Source organism: Humulus lupulus, chromosome X (assembly GCF_963169125.1).
Source record: "Humulus lupulus chromosome X, drHumLupu1.1, whole genome shotgun sequence".
NCBI lineage: Eukaryota > Viridiplantae > Streptophyta > Magnoliopsida > Rosales > Cannabaceae > Humulus > Humulus lupulus.
Genome location: NC_084802.1, coordinates 12,439,816 through 12,453,263, shown reverse-complemented (window position 1 = coordinate 12,453,263; position 13,448 = coordinate 12,439,816). Strand labels below are relative to the sequence as shown.

At 36.5% G+C, this 13,448-nt stretch overlaps 1 protein-coding gene across 3 annotated transcripts; it reads left to right on the top strand.

Moving 5' to 3' along the window:
- Window positions 1–8,243: 8,243 nt before the first annotated feature.
- LOC133807281 (uncharacterized) lies at window positions 8,244–11,708 on the top strand. Of its 3 annotated transcripts, none has more exons than XM_062245504.1 (8): window positions 8,244–8,370; window positions 8,827–8,868; window positions 9,185–9,250; window positions 9,419–9,517; window positions 9,787–10,051; window positions 10,164–10,360; window positions 10,478–10,665; window positions 11,083–11,708. In XM_062245504.1, the coding sequence occupies exons 4-8, from the start codon at window positions 9,423–9,425 to the stop codon at window positions 11,367–11,369; spliced, it is 1,032 nt and encodes a 343-aa protein (XP_062101488.1). In that variant the 5' UTR covers window positions 8,244–8,370; window positions 8,827–8,868; window positions 9,185–9,250; window positions 9,419–9,422; the 3' UTR covers window positions 11,370–11,708. The 3 variants fall into 3 exon arrangements, with proteins under 3 accessions (XP_062101488.1, XP_062101489.1, XP_062101487.1); XM_062245505.1 differs by having other exon boundaries at window positions 8,255–8,275; window positions 8,832–8,868; XM_062245503.1 differs by having other exon boundaries at window positions 8,319–8,370; window positions 8,832–8,868.
- Window positions 11,709–13,448: the final 1,740 nt, after the last annotated feature.

Here is a 13,448-nt window from a genome sequence, read left to right as displayed (position 1 = left end):
GAGCAGCTGACAATGTACACCTCGCCCCCAGAGCTCTCCAACTCATGGTTGATTCAGCCTACCCTTGCCTTTACCTGCACCACGTAGCACCCGTGAGCCAAGGCCCAGCAAGAAAGCATGATAACATAGCAAGATCAACATCATCTAACAAATATTTCACAATGCACAACCAGGAATTCAACATTTCATAACATTTATCCAATCAGTGATATCACACAACAGATTAATAGTTTGTCATCCAAACAGCCAACAAATCACGTCCATAACATCATATTCACAGTCATAATCAACAGTTCATCACATCATCAAATGATATTCAGGGTAAGCGCCCTTAGTCACACCCTCTATTTAATACACTGTCTTCGGCTCTCTTGGGCCGCCCCCAGTGTAATACTCACTGACTCCGGCCAGCTCAACCGAGCTCAGTGATATATAAGCTGCCTCGGCTACCAGTGGCCGAGCCGCGCCCTGTGCGCAAATATTGATTCCGACACTCTTAGGCCAGTTATCGTATGTCCCATGGCATAATAATACCATCTCATGACATGATATACAAGTGTAGGGAGCTCTTAGTCCCATCGTGTCCACATGGTTAATCACATTCACATAACAATGCATACAAACATAGGGAACACTTAGTCCCAACCTAGCCACATAATCAGGTGCAGCTTTCTTACCTCTGGCTTTCAAACGAGCTAGTTATAAGCGATGCTCCTTGAGCGTGATCCAATCCCCGAGCCCTAGCTTAGCACCTAGTCACAACCAAGATAAAGGATACCATTAGCAATCTTAAATGAGCTTCTAAACCAAGTTCTAGTCCTCAGAACATTGAACTTCACCAAATATGGTAGAAGACTCAACCCCGAGCACCCTAGGTTAAATTCCCAAGCCTAAATTCCCAAAATCCCAAAATCCCTTAAGCGTCGCGGCATGGGCCATCCATGCCGCGGCATGGCCCCTGACAGAACCCTCCATGGGCACAAAAACAGGTAAGGGCCGCGGTATTGCTTGGACCATGCCGCGGCCCGCCCTCCTTCCTCAGCGTGCAACAACTTCGAAGGGCCGCGGCTCACCACGAACCATGCCATGGCCCGACCCTTCGAACCCAGAAAAAACCACCATGTTCAATCTCTAAACCTCACCTTAAGCCATCCCAAAGCCCTCAACTCAAAACCAATTAATAATAACAACATTAGAATGATTTAGACAACACAACCCAGCTAAGAATCCAGTCTAAGACTCACCAAAATCCCAATTCCAACCTCTGAAATTTCAAACCCATAGAGCTCAAAACCAGCCATGAAAACTCTCAAATTCAACCATCAAACTTCAAATTAATCCTTACCTCAGCTGTAGAATCGTTTCCCCAAGAGTCCCCTGACCTATCTTCAAAGTTTCAAGCCTCAATTTCCACCTTAAACACCAAAATCACAGATTTTTAAAACTCAGCCATTTCTCTAAATTCCTAACCTCAGAAACGAAAATTCAAAGCTTACCTTGATTCTATCTCAGTCCTTGATTAGTTTCTCAAGCTAATCCTCTGGTTCAACCCTTCAATTCCCCCAAGTTTCAGTCCCCTTGAAAATCAAGGTTTTTGCCTTTGCTAAGAGAGAGAACAGAGAGAAGGAGAGAAAGGTTGGTTTAAACTTGTGTCTACTATTTCCTAACATATTCCTTAAGTCTATCCTTAAGTTATCAGACTAATTCCAAGGCTTGGGGTACCGGAAACGTCCCCGAGGGCAAAATAGTAAAATTCTCCAATACTCCCGCCTAAACATTCTAACCTCAAATATATCTCCATATATTTATTTTCATCACCCGATATTCCAGATCACTACACGATACCTGAAGTACCCCTGACTTGCCCAAAGTCAAGCATTAAGCCCCGTTGTGACTTTCTTGCTATCTAGCTCCCTAGGATCGCCCCAAGTCACCGGCTGCATATTTATCCACATAATAATGTGGTTCTCACATATTTCACACATATATATATATATATATCTACCTATCCACATAATAATGTGGTCTCAACAATTTATCACACACACAATTACGTTTATGCCCTAACGGGCCAAAATTACTATTAAGCCCTTACTAGTTGAGCAGGGTCCGCATGCTCACCCAATACTCATAAACATGCCTTCTCACACTATTGATTCACATAACCTCCAATTATGCCCTCCCGGCACACTAATCAAGGTCTTTAAGCCCTATTAGTAATTTTGGGTCGTTACAGAGGCATTTCTGAAAGCTTATGCAGGAATCATATACCCTATGCCAAGCCCAGAGCAGTGGCCAGAGACTGGTTTGAACCCTATATACCCACCTTTTGGAACTAATCTGCCAGGGAGACCAAAAAAGGCCAGAAGAAGAGAGTCTGATGAACCACCCCCAAGTTCAACAAAAACTCGAAGGTTTAGTCAAATCCACTTGTGCAAAAAGTGCAAACAGCCAGGCCACACAAGCAAAACATGCCCCAACCCAACAAATGCTCAGGTAATGCATTATTATAACAAATGCTCAGGTAATGCATTGATGAAAGATTACACCAGATTAACTCCATGAATTTTTTATTTGTTAGGTTCCTGCTAAAAAGAAAAGGGGTAGGCCACCGGCTGCAAATCCCACTGAAGCAACAAAGAAAAGAAAAGAACGATTGACAAAGCAAAAACAAAGCTTTTCTCAGCAAGGGGGTCCCAAAACTCGAGCCAGACAACATGACCTTTCTCAGCAAGGTGGTCCTTCGACTAGGTCCACATAACATGCCTAGACAACCTGCTAGAAGAATGTTCACACTTTTGACAAAGCTTTTGAAGATAGAGAATGAACTAATTTATGTCTAGTTAGGGATTTTTGATGTTTTTGTAAATACTTGACTTCACTAGATCTTATGTTTTTGATAGTTATGGGCAACATGGCCTTTGCACTTGATGTAAACCAAATAGGCATTAGATCTTAGTTTGTTTGCTAGTTATGGACAACATGACCTTTAAACTTGATGTCAATACTATCTAGTTATGGTTCTTACTCTGGTATTGCATCTTAATGAAGTACACTTGTTTATTTTTTTACTTTAGGAATTGCACAATACAAATATAAAACTTAAAACCACCAGATTAAAAATAAACCATCAAATTCAATTTAAACAAATAACACTTACAAAAGGATCCAACAAATTGGATCATAATTTACAACAAAACATTACAATGATATCCCATAACTTAACACCATTTGTTGATACATATTAAAACTACTACAATGGCTACAACCCATAATTTTTTATTACTTTTTACCACCCTAACTTCATCTTCATGTTGTACTCCATCCTTGCAATCAGCATCAGATACAAAAATCATATCCTCTCCCACAGATTGATCACTCAAAGCTTGTTGTGTGCTCCAATCGGCATGTGTATTTCCAGAAACAAGTTCATCCTCCAACTGTTTAATTTTTCTCAACAACCCAGGTATGACCACCTTGTTTCGGGCACACATATGAGGGTCTAACCAGGAGAAATACCCACAACCACCATTACTCTGTAAACACAAGAAATCATCAAACCAGTAGAAGTTAAGAAGAGATGAACAAACCCAAAATTTAAAAAAAAAAACTACAAATTAACCACACCCGACCCACAACCACCATTACTCTGTAAACACAAGAAATCATCAAACCAGTAGAAGTTAAGAAGAGATGAACAAACCCAAAATTTAAAAAAAAAAACTACAAATTAACCACACCCGACTCACAACCACCATTACTCTGTAAACACAAGAAATCATCAAACCAGTAGAATTCAAGAAGAGATGAACAAACCAAATTTTTTTTTAAAAAAAACTACAAATTAACCACACCCGATACTTATGGCAGCACTTGAATCTTCTTCCAGGATTATCGTTGGTCCAAGAAGTCTTGATGACGACTGCTTTCGATGGCCGACAATTGCAGCTCCATTGTTCCATGGTCACATTCAAATTTTTTTGCCCTAGACCTTCGTTTTCTTCAAATTGTACACGAAGGATGGGGTTTATAATTTTTAAGTTTTTAATTCAGATGGTTAAGTTTTTAGTTTTATTTATTAGTTTTAATTTATTATATCAGAAACTTTTTAAAAAAAATGATTTAGGTGACCTGTAATATTTAAAATTACGTGGACCAATTAAAAATCTCCAGATTTACCTCTACATGACACTTGATGGTCAGGTACCAACGGATGCCAAGGATTGTTGACGGAAGGTATTTTTACCACCAAAAACAAGAGTTAGGTATTTAAGTGTTATAAAACCAACAACTTAGGTATTTTCACCGCAAATTACCCATAATATAACTATATAATAATAATATTTTTTTATTTAAACAAAATCCATATCATATTCTATATATCTATTTTTTCACATTTTTTATTTATCATTGTATTCATAAGATTGATTGTTGGAAGCTTCGAATTCGGTATTTTAATTTATTTTTTATATTTTCGTGGTCTTTTGTGTTTAGTTTTTCCTTTTTCCATTTTTATTTTTACGGTGTCTCATGTTTGACCCCAAATTCTCAGTGTATGAGAATTCAATTTCAAAAAGTCGTTGTTAGTTTGACATTAAGTATTAACCCAATAGTGTATCATTTTAAAGAGTTGTGATTCAGTGTTTTATGTGTGGATTTAGATTCATTGTATTACGATCGAGTTTTATTATTGATTCACTTATTATTATTATTTTTATTTTGTTTATAGAATTCCAAGATGACGCTATCTTTTTGTATGCATTTATTTCTCCTTAGACTTATTGGGTATATGTGTGTTGTGAAAATATCAGTTTGGCTCTATATTTTTTCCAAATATGTGATTGGCCGCTGTGTTTTGTTAAATGACAAATTAGACACTACGTTTACAAAATGAATCAAAATAGTGTCGTAGATCCAATTTTTGTCAAAATATTTTCAAATATGACAACACAGTTATTAAGCAAAATTATTATTTTTTTGTTTTTAATTGGTAGTTTGGTGAATTATTTGTGATTTTTGTTCAAAAAACTTTAACCAAAATTGAGTTTAGGGGTCTGTTTAAACCATTTTACAAACACACGGGGTTCAGAAAGTAATTTCTCAAAAAACAAGATCCAAACAGGTAACGAGACAAAACACATGGTCCAAAAAAGTATAATTTTTTTTAACCTTTTGACAAAACACGAGGTCCACAAGCTAAGTTTTAAAAATAAATGGTCCAAACAGGCAATCGATCAAAATACAAGATTCAAAATTGTGTGAACCCTTCTAGAAAACTTATTTTTTATAAAGATTTTTTTTACCATTTGAATAAATACACGGTCTAAAGTTTCATTTTTAAAAATAAATGATCAAAAAGGGTAATCAGTCAAAATTCAATGTTCAAATAATATATTTATCTATTCCTATTTTTAACATTTTTATAAAACACAAGGTCTAAAAGTTATTTTTTTAAAAAAAGGTATCCAAACCAGCAATCGGCAAAAATAACCCTTCCAAAAAACATAAATTTTCTTATATATAGTTAAGATATTTTATAGAAAAAAACCACGAAAAGCCTATATATAAAAAATAATAATAAATAATAACACCTGCAACAAACTTGTACGCCCTGATTTTCCCACGGGCTGATTAGCAAGCCGAGCTGCGGCCTAATCATGATTACCTCATGATCATCCCCAGGGGCCGGAGCTTCTGTCGTAATGTCGTGCCTTCTTAGCTCGAGGAAGGCCCAAGAGCTCGCCTTCACTACCCAAGGCCGGGGCAGGGATTGCGAAGGCCGAAGACCGAGCTAAGTATGAAGCTCGTGGTACGAGCTTCATATGGAGGTTGTGACCCTTTGTGAAGTCAACACACGCAAGGTAAACGTGCATATATCAGGCATCACGTGTCTGATATCCCCCTGACTTCTCGGACACGCAGCAAGAACGTGCGTATTCAGACACCCACGACTGGGTTGGGCCGTGCGGCCCATTACCTCCTTGCCTATTGATTTGACCACACTTATGTGTCAGGTTTAGGAATTAATCATGAATGTCACAGAATTGATACGACAACTAAGAAGGTCACGGGATGACCTTCTTACCAACTTCCAGGTGCCTTCTCCTATAAATATGGAGAACCTGGGAGTTGATAGGGGTTGGAAAAATAATCTCTTGTAAGAAATACTCTGTAATCAAATACTCAGTACAGATCAATAATATTGACTAGTGGAGTAGAAGGATTTTAACCTTCGAACCACTTAAAAAACGTGTCTTGAGTCACCTCTTTCATCCTCTAAGATCATATATCTGTTTCGGTTCTACATTTGGCACTAATCCCTTTCTCTTCTTCTCTTAATTATCTGTTGGCGAAGAACCGCGTCAACAAAACTGTTTTGAACTTTCGACACTTTAATAATTAAGAATTTCTTGATAACTTGCAGGAGGTTTTCGCTATACAATGAATAATATCATGAGAAAAAAAAACACTTTGCTCAAGACGCTCTCACGTGTCAATATAAGGATCATGTTGTACGAATAGAGTAAAAAATAATTCATACCATGTAATATCCAAAAAAAAATTAAAAATATATTTTTTAATCATTAGAAAAGACCGCGCGAGCGCAGTGATGTTTTCTAGTTACTTTCATAATTGGATTTTTCTAATTAGCATAATTAGGATTCAACACTAATATATGATTAATTTTTAATTACATAATCTAAAATATTAAATAACAAGAATTTATATTTTTTTGTGTATAGTATGTGAGTAACCTAAAATAATTCTACTAGTATTTATAACTCTTTTTTACATTGTGTTGACTGCGTTTTTAGCCAACGACGTGAGATCATCATATACGACAAGCCTTCAAGAGAATTTAAACGACAACAGACAGTTTTAATAAAGAAAATAAAGAACACACACGATTTTTATAGTGGTTCAACCCCGATTGTCAGTAATAGCCTAATCCATTTAGAGTTGTGATTTATAGATCTATACTCAAGATCAGATGGACTGAGCCAACTGAGTTTCTTCAGTACAGATTGCAAAAATACAAGAGTCCTCTCAAATTTCAGCACTTTCTCTCTCTAGAATACTCAGACCCAATTTTCTCTCTCTAGAAAGAAGAAGCAGAAGAAGCAGAAGAAGCCCTTCTCTCATCCCATAAGTCCTCTATTTATAGGCCTGGAATACTCAACTGATATCCCCTTTAGATAGAGATATTTTATTATATTTATTACATTTAAATTACAAAGAAATATTCAAAATTCAAAATGTAACAAACCCCCCATTCGTGGGAAGAATGAGAGATTCCCGCGTATTTTGTTGAAAATCTTGACTTAGTCTTACATGCATGTTGATTACTCCTTCAAGCTTTCCTTGGACCAAGGTGATATATGCATGGCTCTCCTCGGACCAAAGGTCATGCATGCTTGGCTCTCCTCGAACCAAGGTGGTCCGAGCCAACTCCCTTGGCCTCTCTCCTCGGGTAAGTCCGAGCCTACCTCCTTCAATCAAGGTCCAATCGGACCTTATGGCCTTCTCCTAGGACCAAGGTGGTCCAAGCCAACCTTCTCTTGCCTTCTCCTCGGACCAAGGTGGTCCGCAGCATCCTCCTTGGCATCTCACCTTGGACAAGTCCAAGGCACTCTCCTTTAGCATCTTCCAACTATGTCCGATCGGACATTGTGTAGGCTCTCCTTGTCAAAATCTAAGTCTCAATTCTTGGCTTGCATGAGACTCATTCTCCTTAGCTTTCCTAGGATGCATTCTCCTTAGCCTCCTAGGATGCATTCTCCTTAGCCTCCTCGGACCAAGGTGCACTTGGCTTGGTTATGACATCTTTCAAGCAGTCTAAATTCTTCGTCAGTCTACCGGGTCCCTTTATCACAACTCTAAGGAGTCAATGTATTTATTGACTATTAATGTGTCTTTTACTGATCATGCACTGCCACTTGTCACCTTTATTGCCACGTTATTGATCTCCAATTTTTGGGTATAACACATTGTATTTATAATTTTTATTATTTGTGTTTATTGAATTCATGAATTTAATAATAAATTATTGACATTAAACATTAAAATTAGAACAAGGCTATAAAAAAAAAAAGGACCAAGGCTATAAAAAAGAAGTAGCAAACATAACATAATCGACATTAACATTAATCAACATTGGTAATATAGGGCAAACAAACTAGACGGCGTATAACAACTTGCGTTGCCAACTGCTTGATCTACAATCCTCAAATCTCTCTCTCTCTCTCTCTACTTTTCAACCCTCTTCTCTCCTCAGGCAAGCTCTCTTTCTCTCTCTATGTCTTTCATTATTGATCTCCTTCTCCTTTGGATGAATGTTGTTTGGTTGCAAAGAAAATAGCTTCAGAAATTGTAAGCCCTTTTCCTCTTAATTGGGAATCCTATCCTCCTTGTGGGTTGTTACCCTGTTCTTGATTTGTCGTCATTCGAAATGGGTTATTAGGTTTTTGCGTTGGAGATGCTTTATTTGATGGTAATTAGATTAGTCTCTTTGTCAAAAAAATGGATTTTGTACTTGTAAAAAAATCCCCTTTTAAAATTTTGGTTGTGATTTCTACGTCCTCTGTTTTTTTTTTTCCAGCTGAAATGGATGAGATTTTTACGGTTCCTTAATGGATTTGCAACAAAATTGTTTTATTTATCTTCAATTTATTCATTTGCAAATCAAAATTACTTAGTTTAATTATGTCGTTTTTGAACTTAGAAAGTGTACTGGTTTTTCTTAGTAATTGAGTTTGATTTTGCACGTTCCTTGTAAAGTTCTAAACACTGCTAACGTTGGTGTTACTGTGTGCTTATCAATGGCAGAGCAGTCATCCACATCAGGAATGTTGAACATAAACAGCAAAAGTATGTTTTTCTCTCTTATTCTAATTGTATGTTTGTTTTCATTATTAATCAACCACAATTTTATAGATTAACAAGTAGTGAAGGTTATGACTTACGAGAGATATATGTAGTGAGTGAATTCAAGCGCTATAAGAAAGAATGGAAATTAAGTTGAAAAGTGACATTGCCAATCAGTTTGTGTAGTTTCTTTACTTTTATGGCTTAAGAATTAGTATATTCGTATGAATATGTTTGTTTCTATATGGCATTTCTGGTTAAAATGATTTCGTGTAAAAATTATCCGAGACGACGGTCTGATTCTGATTGGAACCGACAGGCAATCTAGCTGCTTAATTGGTCTGAAGAAGAAACCAAGGAATTCTCAGATTGGTTTGGTTCTCCGGTAAGTTTTTTCACTCCCAGATCTCACTCACGTTGTTTTCTTCCCTAAACCATCAATTCAATTTAAATTTTTAACATTCCTGGACAAACTTTCTATCCAAACAAACAACTCATTTTTCACCCAGAACAGAATCATAATGATATAATTCACATTAAATTGTTTGAACAGTAAGATGTTACAACGTTTTTGGATCACTTTACTTGTGGTGGTTTCATGGAACCTTGGTGTTATAGATGCCAGTGCTGGTGATGCCGATCCAAGATATAGGTATGCCTTTTGTTATATATCTTAGCCTGTATAATTCTTAATATAGGGGAAGGGGGTGGGCATTGGTTGGTTGGTTGGTTATAACCATTGATCAAAAGGGGAAAATTGTGAGTTGAAGATTTATTGTAGATATCAGGTCTGATTCCTAACTACTATGTGTTACCGTTAAAAAGTTTCTTTGTGCGTGTTGTGTAATTTGATTTTCCTATTTTTGTTTCTTCTATATTTTCTATGTGTAAACAAGTATTTTTTTTTTTAAATGAAATTAGGGCTTGTGTGAAAGAGTGTAAAGAAACTGGATGTGTAGGGCAAAGATGCTTTCCATACTGCAAGTTCTCTTCCAATGATGCCCCTATTGATGGTCCTTGGTATATCCAAGAACCTCTTTATTTGAGGTGGAAACAATGGGATTGCCAAAGTGATTGTCGTTACCATTGTATGATTGATAGAGAGAAAGAAAGAGAAGCTCTTCTTGGTTCTGCTCCTCTTAAATATCATGGTAAATGGCCCTTTAAACGTGTATATGGGATTCAGGTATGATTCCTAACCACTATGTAATATCAATAAAAATAATATTTTTGATTTAGAGTTGGATGTTAGCATAGTTTTTAAGGTTTGTGAAATTTGATGGAGTTTTCTTATTCAGGAACCTGCTTCTGTTATTTTCTCTGCGCTGAACCTTGCAATGCATTTTCATGGCTGGCTATCCTTTTTCATTCTTTTATACTATAAGTTGCCTTTGAAGGAAGACAAGAGGGCATACTACGAGTTTGCTGGTTTATGGCACATCTATGGACTCTTAACAATGAACTCCTGGTTCTGGAGTGCTGTTTTCCATTGTCGGTAAGCTTTTAAATACCTTTCTTTATCTATCTTCTCAATCAGAAACTGAACATGTATTTTGGTTTTTCTATAGCTTTCTCTACCTTGTGAGGTTAATTTTTTCTTATCAAACCACAGAGATGTGGAACTAACGGAGAAGCTAGACTACTCATCGGCAGTGGCATTACTTGGTTACTCCCTTATTCTAGCCGTACTAAGAAGTTTTAACGTGAGGGATGAGGCTGCCAGAGTCATGGTTACCGCTCCACTGCTTGCATTTGTAACCACCCATATAATGTTTCTGAATTTCTACAAATTAGATTATGGTATTATTCTCCTCCTTGTCTTTTTATTTCATCATGTTTAAGCCTGATATTTTTGTTCTTTGGTTGCATTTAGATTTGTGAAAACTGTGGATTGCGATTAGATGTATGATACAACAATTACCTGAACCTCATCTGTGTGAAACTCTCAATAGTCCTATCATGTAGCCTTCGAAACACAAATGTATACCAGAAGAAATAAGTGAAAAAGTGAACTAGGGAACTAGTCTTAAATTGCGAACAAAATATACTTGGTACTCTAGTACCATCTTATACAGGCCAAAATTTGAAACTAGTATGACATACTGACTTCTCTGCATATTTATACTGAATAGTTTGAACTATCCTCAAATGTTCACTCTTTTTTGTTACACAGTCTGTTACTATCCCAAGTAGTCTTAAAACATGTTCAACTTGCAGGGTGGAACATGATAGTCTGTGTCTTCATGGCCGTGGCGCAACTACTGATTTGGGCAATTTTTGGCGGTTTGACTCGCCATCCATCTCGCTGGAAGTTGTGGCTGGTGGTTGTGGCTGGCGGTTTAGCAATGCTTCTAGAAATCTATGATTTTCCTCCATATCAAGGATTTGTTGACGCCCATGCGCTCTGGCATGCCACCACTGTCCCACTAACTTACATTTGGTGGAGTTTCGTCCGAGACGACGCTGAATTTAGAACCACAAATCTGCTGAAGAAGGCAAAGTAGCTTGTTTTGAACGTGGGAATGTGTATGAATTTGTAATTTTTGTGCCTCGTCTAGTTTTTTTCTTCTTCTTTTCTTTCTAGTTTAGTTGTATCTTTGCATTTATTTAACCCAACCAAGATTAAGAAATGAAGAGGTGGTAATGAGTCTTTGATGGGGTACTAATTCTTTGGTTTTGTAGGTGGAAACCAATCTACAATTGCTAGAATTGTAGTTGTGGTTTCTAAAATATCTGATTTTGTTAATTTTTGTTAGTGCCTTTGTTTTGAATTGGCATGCCAAACATTGATAAGTATGATAAGTTGATGGGGTTGGAATAAATTTTATATCTTTTTTCTTGTATTTGGATATGAAAAACTAATTATTTTAAGAAATTCCAAAATAATTAAAATTAAATTCTGTATATCAAGAAATTCCAAACTAATTTAGAGAAATTTACATTTATATTATTGATTGATTTTAAATATATATTTGGTGCATGTTTTGCTACAAACTTAAAGTTTATATTTTTGTAATACCAAAGCTCTTAAACAAAACTAATAAGCGTCTTTGAATAAATTTACTGTAAAAAAAATTGAGAGGTAGATTTTATTTAGTTTTTTTATGTTCAAATAGAACAAAATAAATTTAAAAATAAAATTCAAGCGCCTATACATACATATGTGAAATACTCTCGTTATTCCATACTACCAGTTAGGTACATTCTTAGTCTCTTATTAATATGAATAAGTAGTTTCAAGAATTGTATATAATTAACTTGTCATTCTAGATGATTAGTGTTATGGTGCACACACTACTAACATACAGTGATTAGTGCAATTTAATATCAAGTCTCATATTCAAATCTAAAGTAAACTATGCAAGACTCGATATTAAATTACACTACTTGCTTGATATTGGGCACTATTAAAAATTTAAGTAACCTAAATTAAAGACATTTTAATTAATTTTCTTCTTCTTTAAGATTTATCTCAAAAAAGGTGAACCAGTTTATCCTTCTGCAACCCATCCACAACCACACAATCCCTACTCTCCCAAAATCTAATACTGTGCAACTCTTATCCTCTTGTGTTGTCCAGCTTGTGCTTGTCTTTACTATTGAAAAAAAGAAGGAAATGACGGGGATCTTGAGCCATTCCCAACATCGTCCTACTTCCACGTTGTCACTAACCTTGTTCTCCTCTTCACTCAGCAACTAGTCATGTTCGACCCTTTCCTCGTCCCCGACCAGCGGGACTCGATATTAAATTACACCTATGTCACATCAAGTGATGTTGTGCACCATTCAAATTTTAAGTAAACTAAATTGAAGAAATTTTAATTAATTTTCTTCTTTTTTAAGAATTGTCTCAAAAAAAGTAGACCAGCCTATCATTGTGCAACCCATTATCACCTCGTCCATAGCCACACAACCCCTACTCTCCCCAAATCTAATGTTGTGCAACCATCATCCTCTTGCGTTGTCCAGCTTGTGCTCGCCTTTACTATTGAAAAAAGAGGAAGGAAATGACGGGAATCTAGAGCCATTCCCAACATCGTCATCCTCTCACGCTGTCCCTGACCTCGTTCTCCTCTTCACTCAACAACTAGTCATATTCAACCCGTTCCTCGTCCCCGACCATCTCCTTATCTGTCTCTGGTGCTAGCCTCATCTCTAACTTTTGTTAAATTGTGATTAGAATTAGGTTTAAAGCTATTGAGTTTGTTTTTAGGTTTTATAGTTTTGGGTTTATATCAATAGAGGTTTTCAACCTTTCTAAAATATATCACTGTAGATGGCAAAATCTACAATGATTGGAAAGGATGGATTGCGGGCACCAACAACTTGTAGAACAAAGGAACAAATATCGTGAAAGTCTTGGGACACTGGGGTGGTGCCAGCCGAATGGACTCCGAAGGTCAAGCCAGTAAGCAATTCAAGTATAGAGTAAAGGAATGTAAAGAAAGTAAACAACAAGTAAATAACTCCACCATAGAGTAGCGACGAGGGGCTGATCTAAGTGATCGATCTGGTAGTATTAAAGAGCGATTAAGAGTTTTTGAGTGAATGCTTGATAGGAGTTCCGTCAGTCAATACATCCT

What these genes read in the sequence shown, in the direction of transcription:
- LOC133807281 (XM_062245503.1), top strand. Translation starts at nt 8,334, where the DNA reads ATGTTGTTTGGTTGCAAAGAAAATAGCTTCAGAAATT. An exon ending in GATGCCGATCCAAGATATAG is followed by an intron (nt 9,518 to 9,786) that starts GTATGCCTTTTG and finishes AAATGAAATTAG; the next exon opens with GGCTTGTGTGAAAGAGTGTA. An exon ending in TTTCTACAAATTAGATTATG is followed by an intron (nt 10,666 to 11,082) that starts GTATTATTCTCC and finishes TTCAACTTGCAG; the next exon opens with GGTGGAACATGATAGTCTGT.